This window comes from Carassius gibelio, chromosome B13 (genome assembly GCF_023724105.1).
Source record: "Carassius gibelio isolate Cgi1373 ecotype wild population from Czech Republic chromosome B13, carGib1.2-hapl.c, whole genome shotgun sequence".
Classification (NCBI taxonomy): Eukaryota; Metazoa; Chordata; class Actinopteri; order Cypriniformes; family Cyprinidae; genus Carassius; species Carassius gibelio.
Window position 1 is genome coordinate 15,889,302 of NC_068408.1, and position 18,149 is coordinate 15,907,450.

The following is an 18,149-nucleotide window of genomic DNA, read 5'->3' on the forward strand; positions in this document are numbered from 1 at the left end:
GTTCAGATAAAAATTTCCCAGTGAAAATGTTTAATTGGGTCATATGTTCCAAGAAATACATCTTATTTCTTAATATATCACTGATGTGCCATCATCAGTGCTCCTGCCGTCGCTCTTGAGAAACTGCGGCAGCTCAGTCAGCCGGCTGCTCTCGAAACACTTTTGCGGAACTTGGATGCTACACATGACAGTGATGTGGCATCGGCAGTTCAAGTCAGGCAAAATTTCTAACCGGCATGTGCACTGCTTCAAGTCAGATTGCAATCGTTCTGTGCAGTGCTGCATGAAGTCGAATGTACCTATTGTCTGCGCAGTAGTGATTGTGAGGTGGAGCTGCAGAATCAAAGTACCGTCCAAACTCCCGCAGACCCAAATGCAAGCTCACAATCATGAGGCCACTACCAATTTTTCTAGCATCAAATAGTTAAAAGCAAACTTGTTAGAAAAACAAACGCTTGTACATACATCAGCATGATAAGAACTACCTAAAATGATGGAAACCATCTTTGGCAAAAATGTATTAGAAGTGTAATTTGATTATTTCGTTTTTCTCACGTCCATTTAGATTACCCATAACCCTTTCCTCAGCCCCAGAAAGGAATATCAGACTCAAATATGGAGTTATATCCCATGCCGTCCTCACAGCTGTCTTAATTGAGGCGACTTTCATGCCACGGTAATTTCAGACAAGTGACCTATTAGACAAATTGAAATTAATTACTTCAGATTACTTCAGATTATTATCATTCATATGGCCTGCACTATAAATCTGAAATATACCCTATATAGCCAATAAAAGGGTGGAAATTAAAGAGGAGAGTTTTTTTTTTATTCTGCTTCTGTCTGAATGTAGCCACTATATTGGTTTGTTTCTGTGCAGTAAATCAGCAATGTTTCAAGTGGGCAGCTTCAATTCCAACACTATGTTGCTGTCTGGGGAGGGCTTTAGGTGGGCTGGGGTGAAGGCTAACTGACAGAGAGTATATTCTTTAAAGTAAACTTAAACTCAACACTTTTCTATAAACCTGATGTTAGTGATGTAGTTATACAGGCTTTTGTGTGTATAGAGCAGTGCTATGTGCTGGACATCTGAAATGAAAGTAAATTAATCTATTTCAATTTATGTTCAAGAAGTTTCCAGGTTAAAGGCCTGTAGGACAACATTTAACAGACATGGACAACAAAAAAGCAGGAAATATACTAATTAAAACAAATTTTCAGCACGAAAATTTCAGCACAGTCAGCTTTACAAATTATGCTTCAGGACCTCAAGAAAGGCAAAAACATTTTCTGCTGGTGTCAAAAAACCGTCCGAACCTTTTTCTGGTTAAAACTGATCCAAAATCAATACAAGTACATAATCAGCCAGTGTTCAAAACTATCTCCTTACCTTAGCCTGATTAACAACAGTAAGCTTCAGTGTTGCAATTTGAGTAGTACTGGTAGGTTTCTGTGGGACATACGAGCTTGACACCATTCATATTTAGCCCTAAACACACTGTATGATGTCTTGCAACCAAAGATAGTCTACGATAAAGCATGATCATCGCACAGTGTGTTTGCTGGTACGATCCACGTTTACTGATCAACCAATGAAAATGCGACATGAAATCAATGCGACATGGTGTTAAATACCTTAGCTCTTATCTCTTCTTCTTTCGCTGCTTCCACTTTTTTTTCAGCTGCTAAAGTGTTATTCATCATGCTCTTTTTGTTTACCACTAGCACATGCTAATGACGTTTTATTCATTTATAGTAACAGGTGTCGTATCGTACGAGCCAATGGGTATTGTCATCATACAGTCTACACATGTCAACTGACAATAATTAGCACGGTTTAATGTGAAATGGGCTCAGCGATCACTAGATTAAATCACCATTGGTAGCGCAATGTATTGTAATGGTTTTTTTTTCTCAGTTGGTCAGAACAAAAGTGGAAGACATGTTACTTGTTCAGATAAAAATTTCCCAGTGAAAATGTTTAATTGGGTCATATGTTCCAAGAAATACATCTTATTTCTTAATATATCACTGATGTGCCATCATCAGTGCTCCTGCCGTCGCTCTTGAGAAACTGCGGCAGCTCAGTCAGCCGGCTGCTCTCGAAACACTTTTGCGGAACTTGGATGCTACACATGACAGTGATGTGGCATCGGCAGTTCAAGTCAGGCAAAATTTCTAACCGGCATGTGCACTGCTTCAAGTCAGATTGCAATCGTTCTGTGCAGTGCTGCATGAAGTCGAATGTACCTATTGTCTGCGCAGTAGTGATTGTGAGGTGGAGCTGCAGAATCAAAGTACCGTCCAAACTCCCGCAGACCCAAATGCAAGCTCACAATCATGAGGCCACTACCAATTTTTCTAGCATCAAATAGTTAAAAGCAAACTTGTTAGAAAAACAAACGCTTGTACATACATCAGCATGATAAGAACTACCTAAAATGATGGAAACCATCTTTGGCAAAAATGTATTAGAAGTGTAATTTGATTATTTCGTTTTTCTCACGTCCATTTAGATTACATGGGGAGGGCGGGGTTTATGACCTATACTACAGCCATCCACCATGCACATACCCCTCAAAACATTAGATTCATCTGCACTGGAGCCGTGCCGGTGCACAACCAACATAAAGATGTTAATTGCGCATTTAACTGCAGTTGCAGGTTCCAAACAGAGATGGCAGACAAATACTGACTGCAGCTTTAAGTTAAAGTACTAAAAAGAAAAATGGGGGGGGGGGGGGGGCATACTAATAGAAATATTAAAAGATAAATAATAAAATGGACAAAAGCATCTAAAATTACAACAACAAATTAAAATTAATTTGAAAATATAAAAATAAAGCCAATTCTAAATATCAAGAAATACTCTAAAATATTTGCTCATGGTCCAGATCTGCAATATGCATTTTAATTAATTATGACAGGTTAGGATGCATTACAAGAACACTGTACTTGTGATATTAAAGATACACTATTATACATACAGTATTCTCTTTCTCTCTCTAGCTTCATCACCCCTGTAAGATCACAAAGATCAGGCAATTAGTGTTTCAATTAAGAAAGAAAATTCACTCAACCATGCCACTCTTCACTATTCATAAATCTAATCTTTCTTTTCCCCCCATAACCCTTTCCTCAGCCCCAGAAAGGAATATCAGACTCAAATATGGAGTTATATCCCATGCCGTCCTCACAGCTGTCTTAATTGAGGCGACTTTCATGCCACGGTAATTTCAGACAAGTGACCTATTAGACAAATTGAAATTAATTACTTCAGATTACTTCAGATTATTATCATTCATATGGCCTGCACTATAAATCTGAAATATACCCTATATAGCCAATAAAAGGGTGGAAATTAAAGAGGAGAGTTTTTTTTTTTTGCCAGTATATGGATGACTGTAAAATATATTTTAAAATGAATACACACAGGTGTTTTAGTACAGGTAAGATTTGCTTTAAACATCAATATACAAGAAGTAATCAAACTTCTTTCAAACCCACATGCACAGAGGCACACTCAAGCACTCACTCCATTTGTGCATCCAATCTTTCCCAAAGGAAAACCCACTGAACGAAAATAAAAGATAAGAAAGAAAATGGAAGACTTGGGCAAAGAAATAAGGACGAATGCCAAGCCGTTAAGAAAATACAAATCTTTTTTTATATATATACATTTCTGGAGGGCAGGATTAGCAGATTGGTAATTATAGGGATGTATATTCTACTGTATAAACAAACTATATTTAGAGCATGAATCAGATGATGGAGTTTATGATCCTGAATGCTGTTCTGTCAACATTTATGCTGGATAATTTATATATAAGCCAGTCCTCTCTGGATCCCCCGAGTGTGTTTTGTTGTTGTTATTGTAAGAAAGCATGTTGACAAAATCCAAACCCATTTTAAAAGAGAGACACATCTGAAAGAGAAAGTCAACTGAGGCATGACTGCCTTCCAGATGTTTTCATCTGCAGGGCTGGGAATCTGACTCTCTCCCCTCCTTTCAAACAGAGAATGCCATCCTGGCTTTCGGGAACGACACGGACCTGAAATCTGCGACTAACCAAGCTCCGGGCTCCAACACAAACATTTACAACCAGATCTTAGTTACCAGCACCGAGACCACCACTACCACCATTGGTTCTGGGATGGAGACTGAGCAGAACATCCTTCGTCCACAGATGCCCACACAGGTACAGGCTTTTATCCCAGGCTGCCTGGGTGCCAGCATGCATTCAATGGCCTTTTGCAAATCTAACTCGCTGTGTTCCTGCTAGATTTCAAACCGAGCAAAACCGATCATTCATGTTGCCTATTCACTCACGTCAGAGCTTTCTTGTGAGCGAACACAGATTTCCATTGTGTATGACACTGCATACATACGGTGTCACAAAAAATTACTTAAAATCCATTCTGACTGTCCACACTGTAACGTAATTGGAAAAAATGTATACTGTTTTAATCGGATTTCAAATCACATATGGATATGGTTTGTAAAAAATGGATTTCTTTCTGTTCAGAGTGCAGACAGCTAAATGGATTGGAGTCAGATATGCTTTTCATGTCTGTCAGAACAATGCCATAGAAGTGTGTTATAGTCTCCCTGCTGAAAGAAACAGTGTAAACCAGCCTACATGATTACCCTTGTCTGTTTCCCTGCCTGGCCTAGCTTACCACAATAGTCTGGTTTTGGGATTTTAGAGGGGATTTGTCAGATGGTCTGAACCATACTGGAAGACCAGCGAAGACAAGCTGTAGACTGTTTTGTTGTTTTGTTATTTTCTAATGCAGTGGTTCTTAATTGGTTTCAATCAGGATCCAGATTTTACATTGGACTTTAAGTGGTGATTAGTTTCATGCTCCCAGAAACCAATCATTCGCTCAACAAAGCCTGTATTTATAATCATGCACACATTCTTTTCTTTTTTATATTTCATTTCACAGCTTTTGAGGATGGAACATCACATAACCTACACTACTGCGATCAGTATGATTATTTTCTAAAAGAAACATATAATTTTTTCCCCAAAAGTGCAAGAAATTTGTGTTACAACAGATTTTGGTTTCATATCAGTGATGTTCTTTTGAACTTTATATTCATCGAAGAATTCTGAAAAAAATATTTTCCATAAAAATGTGTGTAATATAAATCACATGACACTGAAGTCCGGTTTCATGGCGACTGAAATTCCAGCATTGCTTTCACAGGAATAAAACTACATTTAAAATATTAAATTAGTTATCGGTTATTTTCAATTGTAAGGATTCAATTGTAAACGTTTTTTTTATCATATAAATGTTGTGAGACTTAACAAAAGACATGGAAAGCATCTATATTTTAAAGTTGAGAAGTCTGTTCATGTGTTTTATTATTATACACACAACTGGCCCATTAGAGATGGATCCATTTAGTACTGCATCTGATACCAGTAAAAGACAGAACCACACATACAAAGACATGATGAGATGATAAAACAGATCTCACTTGCTCTTGTTTCTTCTGCAGATGAACGAGAGAGACAGACTGTGGGGTGACTCCACGCTTCCGTCCCCTGATCTCTATGACACCGGTCCTGCAGTGTCCCACCCGGCCATGGTAATGTGGCTCCTCCCCTTCCTGCTCCTGGCTCTCTAACTTTAAAACCAGCTGATCAATCAAAGCACCACAGAACTGGGACAGCGTGCGTGTATTCATGAGTTTCGACTTCCGCATCACAATAACTTGTTCGACGAGGACGCAAAAAACTACCAAACTCTCTAAATATATGAAACCCTGCTCCATTCCTTAATGCCACATAGTGATTCATTGTCATGTTCACAATGACTGATTTCAAGGGTTTAAATAATTGTGTGTCTCTTTCGCTCTTAATTTGAACTGAAGTTGGTGCTGTATAAGATAAAACCCCTTCTCTTCAAAGCGAGCGACTACCTTTCAGTCGACAGGTGGCTGAGTCATGCCAAAAAAAAAAAAAAAAAAAAAAAAAATCCTAACAATTTCCTACCTGTTCATCATCCATAATTTAATATCTATTTTTCCCCAGCTCTCTCAAATGTACGGTATTGGTACGTGTGCTGTATATTCACCTGGATAGAAGTGTTTTGTGATGTTTGCTTGAAGAAGCACAAGAACAAGCAGTAAGAGAAAGGAAACTGATGTAATGCGCTAAAAGTGTCTGCGATGAGAGCTCTTTCAGTGGGTTACAGAGACGGTCTTTATTTTTGTAATGTGCCTGTATTGTTTAGACGTAGGCTGTTTATCATAGCAGTCTTGGAACGCACAGTTTGCTAAAAATGCCACCGATATGAAGAGCAGAAGAGCTTATATATCTTCAGTTCTTGTATACTTCACCTGTGAATATGGGTTATCTGAAATACTGCATCAAACTGCTTATTGCAAAAGGAAAAAGAAGCACAAAACACCCTGTAAAAAAACAACCTTCCTCTTCATGTGAATTGAAGCAGCTTAATCCCATCTCCTTACTCACTGTTCGTCTCCGCCAATCAAAACGAGCACAACGAGAGTCTGTTGATTCTCTCCAGTGACTGACAGCAGTTTTCTGCATCCCCATCCTATGAGCACTTGGCATCTGCAGTTGTGTTGCTTTTTTATTCTCAAGTGTCCTGTGATGACAAATAAGGTGAGTGAAAAGTAAATGCATTGACTTCTAACAAGCTTCAGAGACTATTGACCTATCAATGACCTGCATCACAAAACAGGGCAAAGCATTTCTGTTCAGATGGGTGGAAACTGTGGATTTTACTTGTTATTTCCTGAAAAATAAACCTGCCAGATACAGATGTACAGAATAATGCTTGTGTGTCCAAATATGTACATGAAGTAAGGGCATGTTTGTTATGCATTGATTTTATTGGGAAAAAACCTGAGCAATCATTTTTTAATATGGTAAAATATGATAACTGAAAATAGTTATATGGAAAGTAGCTATGAGAAGATTCTTTAATATTTATATGTATTTTTGTTTGCCCTACAGAAGAAAGTCATACATGTTTGATTTGGAATAAATACTGATCTTATTCTTAAAAATAGCTGAAATCATTACCAAATTAGCTAAAGGTTGCATTAAGTATTAGAAGGGCTTTATGAACGACTGATGTTGTAATTCTTCCAGTTCTGTGGATGTAGATCGTGTGCCGGCCTGCCGATCAGCTCAAGCTGAGGGGGTAATGAGTAACTGAGGGAGTCAAGTTGTCACCTATGTGCATTGTCTTGGTCAGCACTTACATCTACACTGCCCTTCAGACTAACAACACCCAACAAAATAAAATGCCCACATGTAACGGTGTTGTGCTACTGATGCAAGATGTACTCAAGGAAATATGAAGGATATCTGAACTCAGGAGGAGGACAGCATAGGCACGTGGATGCCAAGTCACGCTTAAGCTGATTTTTTTTCCCCCCTTACATTATATTTCGGAATTTATTTTTTTCTGTTGAGCACAAAATAGGATTTATTGAAGAATGTTGGTAACTTAACAGTTGCTGGCAGCCACTTTCTCTTCAGAGTTTGGAAAAAATATATAATCAATCAAAAAAAAAAATGAGGACCTGCAGCTGCTTGGTTACCCAATTTCTTCAAAACAACTTCCATGCTCAACATAAGAAATAATCTCTTGCTGGGGGTTGAAAAATCTCTTTAACTGATCGTTCACCCAAAACTGTAAATTGTCAATTATTACTCACCCTCATGTCCATTTTCAGAACACAAATTAAAATATTTTACATGAAATCTGAGAGCTTCCTGACCCTGCATAGACAGCAACACAACTGAAATGTTTTATGGTCCAGAAAGGTAGTAAGGACATCATTAAAATGGTCAATGTGACATAAGTGGTTCAACTGTATGAAGCTATGAGAATACCCGAATGCTGGCTCCTGCATCTGCAGCACCGGATACATGCGTTGTAGTACTCTTGTGAATGGAGGCAAAGACTAACGGGGAAGAGAAGAAATTATTAAATGAAGATTTATTTTTTATTTTTTTGCCGCACAAAAACTATTCTTGTAAAATAACAGTTGAACCACTGATGTTGCATGGAATATAAAAAATAAAAAAAGTAACAAAATTTTGCCCTACAGCCTTCCTGGGCCTTGTAAGCGTTTGTTCCCTTGCTGTCTATGGGAGGGTCAGGGAGCTCTGGGATTTCATAAAAATGTGCGTTTCAAAAGTCTTAATGGGTTTGGAACAACACGAAAGTGAGTAATTAATGATAGAATTTTCATTTTTGGGTGAGCTATCCTTTTGAGCTTCAGAAAAGGTTGACTTTTAGTTTTACTGTTTCTGGATTCCTGCCAATGTGCTTGATAAAATGCAAATACACAGCTAATGCTGAGAATTTTCATTCAATTAAAAGCCATAAAGTATCTGTAATATATCAGAGCAGGGAGACTTTGAAAGCTCCCTCATAATCCCATTTGGAAAATCTCTGAAGAGGCACTGGATAAACGTTCACGCCGAGCTGAGGAAGTTGTCATGATATTGTTTATCCACATCTGCCTGCTGATAATAAGGAGATAACAAATGCATTTCATCTGTCCTGTTGTGAGAGATGAGCTTAAATGCTTACAACAGCACACTACGCAATGAAGATAAAACAATGTACATCAGATGCCGTACTGTACCGTGCCGTTTCCCCTTGAGCTACATAAATTACTCAATAGTAAAAAAAAACGCCATAGGCAGCTCTTTATCTCATTAAATAAACGATGGGTGATAATCAGCTAACCAAGAACACTGCATTTCCCTCAAAATTAGAACAACAGATTAACAAGCAATCATCTTCATTTTACCATTTAATTATAGACAAAATGTTCTATGTCATTCTTTATGTACACATATAATTACAAGGTCAGTTTAAATTTCCAGGTCTCATTTTTTTTCTTAAAGTAGGTAACTAGTTTAAAGTTTGTTCAGGACATTCGCCATCTTACATACAAAAGAAGCTGCAATGCAGTCACATTTCAAAAGCCTGGGCTACTCCACCCGCCAAGTGCAGTAAGTCGCTTAACATAGACGGCATTCACATTCCTGTCCATCACTATGTACAAAAACTTGAGTGCACTTGCTGCTACATTATACATATTAAACTACAGACTCTGTATCTACAGTATCACTGTATACAGATGGTGCGGTCGGTGGGTAAGGAGTACTGTTTGAGGCTTACATAGAAAAGCGATGTTAGAATTAGCTTCCATCTGAAGGAAGAGAGACCAGCTCCTTATATTAGACCACTTTGTGTGTATGTGTGAGTGCGCTTTCCCTTTTGGACCCTAACAGATCGCAAGAAAAAAACAAAACATAAATGGTCTCTCTATGACATTCTGGCTTACATTTGCACCTGATGGGTGTCACAGGACATGGATTTTCCATTGAAATCACAGACAGATTAGCAACATCCTGTTAGGGCTCTCAATACTAGATGTTTGGTTCTGGTCTAGTGACTTGTGTCCCTTTATTCATGGCACTCTAAATGCACCGAGAACTGGACCGTCTCGATACAGCAGCGATCCAGGATAATGAAAGAAGTAATGACTGAACTGCCACGCGCACTTACACCAGTTTAGATTTCATAAAGTCACATTTGCTCTATCCCTGACCTTTCCTTTGCACTAGGCAGTCCACTCCATATCCTGGAGAACACCCCTGGTATCCGACGCAGGTCCAGGTTTGTGCATTTGTGCATGCAGATAATACTTCGCCAGCCCAAAATGACATGACATTTCGAGAAACCCAAACAAGGTTCTTGTTCGCTCTAATTCCACCCTGATGCCTGCCTGAAGTCGCCTTTTATTTATGTCTTCTTTAAAATGTGCCTGAGAAATGGGTTGAGATTTCAGATAAGAGAGAAGTGAGAGGAAGTAAATGATAAAAGCAGAAGCAGCACTATCATTATGGCAAACAAACCCTGACATCTAAGATCTCTACATGAACATGTGAAAGGAGGTAATTCAAAAGAGAATGGAAGGATGTGAAAGAGCTTAAATGTAGATCCTCTTATTGGGACAAACATGAAATGCTTGGGAGAGACGTAAGAGAAGTAAAACGCTTGTAAACATAAAAGAGACTTGATTAATAATTAAGAAATAAAAGCAATCGTATGGGACTACTGCCATGATTAAAGAGACACAGACGTACTATATGCCTCTAAAAGACGTCCTGTAGTATATGCATGTGTATGTGTCTGTGTTATAGCCATGCATCCAAAGAAGTCTCCAGAAGAAATTTTTGCTCTTGTGTGTGTGTGTTGCATTAATCGGAGATGCAGCAGTGCAAGGATTTTTCCTCCTGATTTTAAAAATGGAATAAAATAACTGAAATAAGTTAAATATCATAAAGTGGCCCAGGATAAGTCCTATCAGTCAGGGTCGCATAAGAGTTCATTTCCTGTAGTGTTCTCTCAGCTTGGGCCAGGAGAGATTCTCCCATTTTCTCCAATCAGAGTCTGCTTGGCTTGGCTGAACCACGCCATCCTGCCATAAGCGTCCTGGCAAGGGTCCGAGGTCAGAGGACGAGGGGTAAATGTCAGATGCAGGTGGCGGGCTGTGCTAATGGCTGCTGCTTGCGGCTACGCAATCCTCCCGACTTCTCCTTATATCCCAGACACATCTGCTGAGAGACGTCCACTAATGCACTCGCTACTGCCAGACCTGAGAAGAGAAGAAGACAAAGAGGTGTCTCTGAGCGTCAGTATAATGGCCTTGGCGGCAGAGTGTGTAAAAATGTTCAGCACTCAGTGTGTGGGCCAAATGCATTGGCTCGCCGACCCACCTGACTGTCCTGGAGGAGGAATACCTCCGGGGCCTCTGGGTAATCTAACAAAGATGGAGAGCACTGCTGCCTTATTCCCAAAACAGGGCTCCAAAGCTATAGGCTTAGGCACAGACTGTGAGGGAAGAAAAAAAAAGAAGTGGTTACAAAAAAAAAAACAAGTTATATTGTATTCTATTCTATAACAAAATTGGTAGCACTTTATTTTACAGTCCTGTTCCTCATGTACATACTATGTACTTATTATAGTAATTACAATAACTATGTAATAACTAGGTACTAACCCTGAACCTACCCCTAAACCTAACCCTACCCCATGTAGTTAGCTTGTATTACCAGAAATTTCTTAGATAAATACACTGTAATTACACTATAAGTACATGTAAGTACACGTACTGTAAAATAAAGTGCAACCACAAAATTAGTAAATTTTAAATAAAATAAAAAATTATACTACCATTCAAAAGTTTGGTCTTGGCAAGATTCTGATATTTTTGAGTCTTTTTTTTGCTCACTAAGATTTATTTGATTATGAATACAGTAAAAACAGTAATATTGTGAACATTTACAAAATATATTTAAAAATTAAATTTATTGCTGTGATGCTAAGCTGAATTTTCAGCATCATTACTCCAGTCTTCAGTGTCACATGATCCTTCAGAAATCATTCTAATATGCTGAATTGCTGCTTAAAAAAAAAAAAAAACTTATATATAATACACACACACACACACAAACACACACACACACACATATACACACAAAATATTCTTTTAAAATATTAAAAAGGAATGCCTGACTTTTGTTTTTTATTGTCATTGTGGTCTCAGACATTTGGACCCCACAAAATATAAATGACATTATTAAAACACATGGACAGTTCTGAATCTGACATCTGTGACACTGCTATTATAATACTGTATTTTAATTTTAGCCCCTTCAACTCAACAAAAATTCTGTAATTAATTACTCCCCCTCATGTTATTCCAAACACGCAAGACCACGTGGAATGAAATGAGGGTGAGTTATTAATCACATTTAAATTACAACAACTTAAATTTATAATGTTTCCCAATTACCTTTTAATGTATTACTATGACATATATTGTACCAGTGTACTGGAATGACTGATATATTCCAAGGTACTCTGCTTCAAAGAATACCACGGTACATGCACAGAAACCACTGTCATTTTTTGGAAGTATTTTAATGCATGTGTGGAGCAGGGCTTAAAGCACCTGACCTTCTGTTTTTGAACGTGCGCACAAATCATATTCCAGCTTTGACCCATTTCACACTCTCATTTTGCCCTTAGTCCCAAGCCTTACATAAACCCTTTTATACACACACACTTGTTCTTTTTACTTAACTGTCGAGTTTCCCCAGCGTGCTGTGTGTATGCCTGATATTAGCACATATGCATAAAAAAGACAGTGTTTGCATGCTTATTGTGGCTCTCCAACCCCTCATTCACACATTCTCCCCACTGTACAGCACACTTGCATATTCATCCCTCCTTCTCTTCATATATTTTTTTTCTTTAAACTACTTCTTATCCTACCGAGACCAGTTCACCCCCTCACTCCTCTCTTTCTCTCTCCTCCTCACACTTTCCCACTGTCAATTCAGAGCAAGGGGGATGGCATTTATCTTTCACGCCATACACACCTACTCCTCCAGCACACAAAAAGAAGAAACTCCTAGTAAAATTCAATTACAGCCTCTGAGAGCATCGGCATTGCTGTATGTAAGCATTTATATATATATATATATATATACTCGTTCGTTACATTTCGGCTCAGGCGATTATCTGAGGCAACCAGACTGAGCAAGCAGAAGACAGGTTCTGTATAATTAACTCTTATAATTAAAGAAAACGAGAGTGACTGAGAGTGAGTGAGTGAGTGAGAGAGAAAGCAGAGGCCACTGAATGCTCTGATGTCCACTGAGCTCCTGTGTGCATTGCTTTGTTTAGTTGTGCTTGCTTTAGGTTTCACACCCTCTGGGTCCTTCTATGAGATTTGAGAGAAATAACTGCTTTTATAGCATTTTGCGATCAAGGATGGCTGGATTGTAATTACTTTTAAACCTTGATCGTGAGCATTGGACATTGATGGAGCAGGAGTGAGAACGCAGGGAAGAGGTAAATCTAAATTGGATCTTCACTCTAGGGCTGTCATTACAGTGTTAGGACAACAAACAAAACAAAACAAAACTGTAATTACAAAGCAATAATTCCTGGAATCAAATATAGCTGTAATACTATGTAATTCAGTTATTAGTTGCTAATCTCAGAGGGGTCAAGAAGTATTTAAAGTAAACAAAAACAAACAAAGATGTCAAAACTAGACAAATGAAAGTGTTATGATTTTAAAGCTGTTGAGTACATAAAAACTATTAAAACACAGAAGTTCTGTTCTGAAACCCAGTGAGCTGCCTAACAAGGCAATTCTTGAGGCACATTCCAAAATATTTATACTGCCTTTTAAATGTACCTCATTTTGGCCAAATTGTCAGGTACATATCATCACATCACATACAGAGATACAATCCTAGAATTCATTTTGGAGAGCTTTGTGATTTGAGAGAAATATATTTTATTTACCACTTTCAAAATCGATAATTTCATTTAAAGTTTTGGGTAAAACCTAGATTTCCAATTAATCGCAGTCTTTATTTCAACTATCTAGATATCAATTCTTAAAATACCATGGTTGATCTTTTACTCAACTATTTTTTTTTTTAGTGGGTGCCTGAAAATATAGTCTGCATAGTTTGGGCCCTGTTGTTAATATTTAACGTAAATATTTTCATAATTTACCAAGAAAGTTCCCCATATCAGTGCATTCTGCACCATTTTTCAACATAGTATTCCCCCATTGCTGAATCTTCATCGGAAAAAGAAATTATATTAGACCCAAATGGAAGTTTGAAATCTGTACTGAATGTGATGTAATACAAGGACCTTCAAATAATGGAAAGAAACTTCTATTGTGTGTGCTGTTTTTATCCAATGCTAGTTGACCAAGTAACATCTATCCTCACTTTACAGCAAAGCGAATGCACTATTTCTATTGATATCAATGGATGGGCAGGGTATTTGACACACGGTAAACTCCAGTGTGTAGGTGCTTCTCTCAAACATGCAAAAAGAGAACAAAAAGTCTTACATACCATGAAGAATTGACGTGCTACATGCAAGTTATATTCTTTTGAATTGCATGCAATTGAGTTTGAAACTATTCAACCTTTAAGACTTATCAAAAGGCACTGCCGGCTGGTTACTTCAGTAGTGGGCGAAAATAACATGCAGGTGGCAATACATATGAATGTATCCATATAAAGGGCTGTCATTTCATAAAGAAAATAAGATTTCAAATCTTTCATACATTCATATATATATCTGACGAGTCTGATGAGTAAACTTAGAAATCCACTAGCCAATGGCAGTTTCTATTGCCAAGGGGTGCATAGAGGATTGTTGTGTGAAATGAGAAGCAACATATCCCAGGATTCAGTTAACTGAGATTCAGAATGACTCCGGGTTAACCATTTCAAGCCCTTCTGAAATACTTTTCTGTTTATTTCACAGAAAACTGGATATCCCAACTGATTACTGAAGTGCATTTGATGAAAAACTGACTCTTCCTGTGAATATTTGCATGCTACTGTATTTTAGTTTATTTTGGCAGTGAATCATAAGTTTGGCAACACATCTCAATCTTTTGGAATCAACCATTTTGAATGGGAAATCTGTATTTTGTGCTTATTTTGGAATTGCGTCCTTAGATTAGCAACATATGCTAATGAGAAACTAATCAAAAGAATTGCATTTCTTGTCTGAGTCACAATAAGAGAGCACGAGTGACCAGTTGTAAAAGAGTTTCTGCCTATGTATTGTTTGGAAAGATTTTTATTCGGTTGCGGTTTTAGAATGCTGTTGCTTATACAGACAACAGACAGCAACGCAGCTCACTAGATTTTGGAAAAGAGCCAGTGACTCAGCCCTCAGTTTGTTCCCACATTAGTATATGCAGTAACTGTACTCCCTCTTAAAGCCACCAAACGAAAGGTCACACTAACCTTCACATTTCCACCAATCAGGTCTGGCGGCTCCTCGTCCGTCTCCAAGGCGACATTGATGGTGGCGAATGGTCGGCTGGCCATCTGTTGCATTTCTCGCAGGAGTTGCTGAGAAAGAGAAGAGGAAAATTATCCAAGTGTTACATTTACACACAAACATTCATATGGCTCTGCGTGCTGTTAAAGCTGAGATCAATATAAAGGTGACGGCTGAAACGGCCTAGCCTGAAAGAGATGCAGGCTGAATGTAAAAGACACCAGACTGAAACAAGCTTGTGAGCACATAAACAGATAAAAAGGACCATCTACGAGGAAGTCAAACAAGAGGAACTGAATATCTGCAGAGCCTTTTAACTGTCAGAATCTGAGAGCGAGTGCACAGAGAACAGATCAAACACCTGTTAAGCATAACTGATGCCACTCTTTGGTTATCTCAGGAAATAAGCATACAAACACATAAATTGGCACAAATCTTCCAATAAAGAAGGGGGAAAAAGTGAAAAGGTTACATGCGGGTATGGAACATCTGATGAGTGTTAATATTAAAATTTCAAAAAGCTGTGCTCAATAGCTCTTTTTATTCTGAGAGATGCCTTTGAATGTCTGTCAACAGTATGGAAGGAAAGATAAATATATATACACACACACACACACACACACACACGTACGTACGTACATATATATATATATATATATATATATATCTACTAGTGTTCACTTAAGAAACATAGTAAACATTAGCCAGTCATTTTTTTCTTTTCGTTTTCTTTTCAGTGAATGAACATTTTTGGGTAAACATGGCAGACCAAACATATATCTGTATCATCCATGTGAGCACCATAGCTCCTGAAATCACAATAATATTCTCTAAACTTACCTCAGTTGTTACGGTTCACTAAAATAAAAAAAATAATATTCCATGAAAAAATGAAAACAATGTTGCATGTGTCATTTCCTAGCTTAATTCAAATAGGAAAATGTACATTTTTAAAGTTATTGTAAATTTTTTATATTTATTCATATTTAATGTATTATGGTGTTTTGTATCTTATCGTTTTATGTGTGCTTGTTCTCCACCACTGTAAAAACAAATTGCCCCTCAAGGGGGACAATAAATGGTAAAGTAAAATAATGAAAACTTCACAAGCTTAAATCAAAATCAGAAATGCTTCCTTAGCCACTAACTGAAATAAAATGCATTTAAAAGCTAATCTACCCATCAACCTACCTACCTAATTATCCACCCACCCATCCATCTAAACTGTATATAGTTTCAAAAGAAATTTTTTTCTTATGTTCATTTAGTGAAACTAAAAGTGCCGAAAACATGCTTTTAAAGCTACATTTTCACTGCATAAAGTTCTCACATTAAACATTTTGTAGTTTTGAACATCTCAAATGTCCCCATGGGATTGTCTCTTGGTCTCTGATGTAAATAATGATGAAACGGTAATCTGAATCAGTAGGCGTGTGTGAGAGACCGAGAAAGACAGATAGAGCGAGCGATAAGAGCAAAATAAGCTTCTTCACAGCAAACCACTCAATTAGAAATCCCCACCGTCTGACTGCCATCCCTCTCTGCAGGAACCACAAGTCATTTAATCTGTGTGTGTGTGTGTGTTTGTGTATCTGTCCGTCCATGTTTGAATGCTCTGCTCAATACACAACAGAAAATCTTATAAAGACAGAGAATGAAAAGGAGAGAGAGAGAGAGAGAGCAAGCGCTCCAGGGAGCACAGCAACTGTCACACACATACACACACGGTCCCATTGCAGCACATCAAAGTGCATATTTACTGGTGTGTGCTTTAAACTACCTTCAGGAATATAAGGCATATCCAAAGAGACAGAGCAGAGGGGTAAAGATGGATGTGGAGAGGGGAGAGAAGAGAAGAGAGAGATCTTTCAATCAACCTTCAGGAGAGAAGCAGTGCTGAATCAGATGGTAAGGTGTAGCTATGCTGAATACTGATCTGAGACAGACTGTGCATTGAAACGGGGAAACGCAGATATCAATCCCCATGGTGTTTCTCCCAGCTGGTCTGGATTGGTGGTTTGAAAGCGGTTTTAGTCACATGAAAGCCAACTAGACCAGCTGTTTTTAATTGTTTTTAAGCAGTGTAGCCTTCAATTGTCCCCAAAAAATTGTTCTATGTACCACTGGTTTACACGGGCTTTGTAAAGGCAGGCAGCAAATATCTGATTTTTTTTTTTTTTTTTTTGGTGTATCCGACTCAAACTTGTGGTCTGAACATCTAAAGACTAACAGGTCTAAAATATGTAATCAATAAAATCAACAATGATTGCTAATAAAAATTTACGTTTCTGAGTGGATCTTGTGTTCCTGACAAAGAATATACAAATCAATCAATCAATAAAACAATATTTGCTAATTACACCACTTTACATTAGTAAATAATGCATATGGAGAAAAACATCTCAAATACAGTGGTTGATTTTGCTTTATTATGGTGAGCAAGTTCGAGAATGTATTATTTATATTTGGTCACTTCATATTAAGCTCCAATTCTCACTTTAAACAAACCATTAACTACGACTTTTGCAACAAACTCCTAATTTGCTGCTTATTAATAGTTAGTAAGGTAGTTGTTAAGTTTAGGATTTGGATAGGGATACAGAATATGATCATGCAGAATACGTGCTTTATAAGTACTAATAAAGAGCCAGTATGTTAATAGCAGGCGTGCTAATAAGCAACTAGTTAATAGTGAGAACTGGTCTCTATACTAAAGTGTTACCTTATATTTGACCCTTTTTCATAATTTATAGCATAGCTTACATTCTTTAGTATGCACACATTGGGCAGGTTATATGTGTGTGTGTGTGTGTGTAAAAAATTGAAAATTTAATTTGACTTTTAAAAATCTTTTTAAAAGACATAAATGACAGATTAAATCATCATCAAAATAATTTTTATTTGCAGTCCTAATCTAAAATCACATGCATATGTGGTTTGAAAAACTGACACTCATGATGTCTGATGCGCCTCGTGCCTTCAGCACTGCAGCGAAAGTTTTCTACCCTCTGATGAAACGACAGCTCTTCTCATATCTTTCGGCATAGTGCTGACACTAAAGTCATTAATATGGCAACCCATGTAGATATAACGGATATTCACCACACTGTTTGAACAAATGGATCTGATTTCATCACTCAAAAAATGACAGAGGGGACAGTCAGTCCTAAAGATTGGACTTGGAATTTGAAGCACAATGAACAAAGCCATAGATTGATGGTTGGTTGTCAAGAGAA

General features: G+C 37.7%; 2 protein-coding genes across 2 annotated transcripts in view; one reads left to right on the forward strand and one right to left on the reverse strand.

The window, feature by feature from the left end:
* Nucleotides 1-7,293, forward strand: part of LOC127970651 (GDNF family receptor alpha-4-like) — a 103,459-nt gene extending 96,166 nt beyond the window's left edge. The window contains exons 7-8 of the mRNA XM_052573319.1: nt 4,018-4,199; nt 5,513-7,293. Coding sequence (XP_052429279.1) covers nt 4,018-4,199; nt 5,513-5,641 — 311 coding nt within the window. The 3' untranslated portion in view covers nt 5,642-7,293. The remainder of the gene's footprint in view (nt 1-4,017; nt 4,200-5,512) is intronic.
* Nucleotides 7,294-8,805: 1,512 nt separating this feature from the next.
* The window catches only part of LOC127970649 (attractin), a 54,482-nt gene continuing 45,138 nt past the window's right edge, over nt 8,806-18,149 (reverse strand). The window contains exons 27-29 of the mRNA XM_052573316.1: nt 14,877-14,984; nt 10,794-10,908; nt 8,806-10,672 (exon numbers count right to left, since the gene is read on the reverse strand). Coding sequence (XP_052429276.1) covers nt 10,548-10,672; nt 10,794-10,908; nt 14,877-14,984 — 348 coding nt within the window. The 3' untranslated portion in view covers nt 8,806-10,547. The remainder of the gene's footprint in view (nt 10,673-10,793; nt 10,909-14,876; nt 14,985-18,149) is intronic.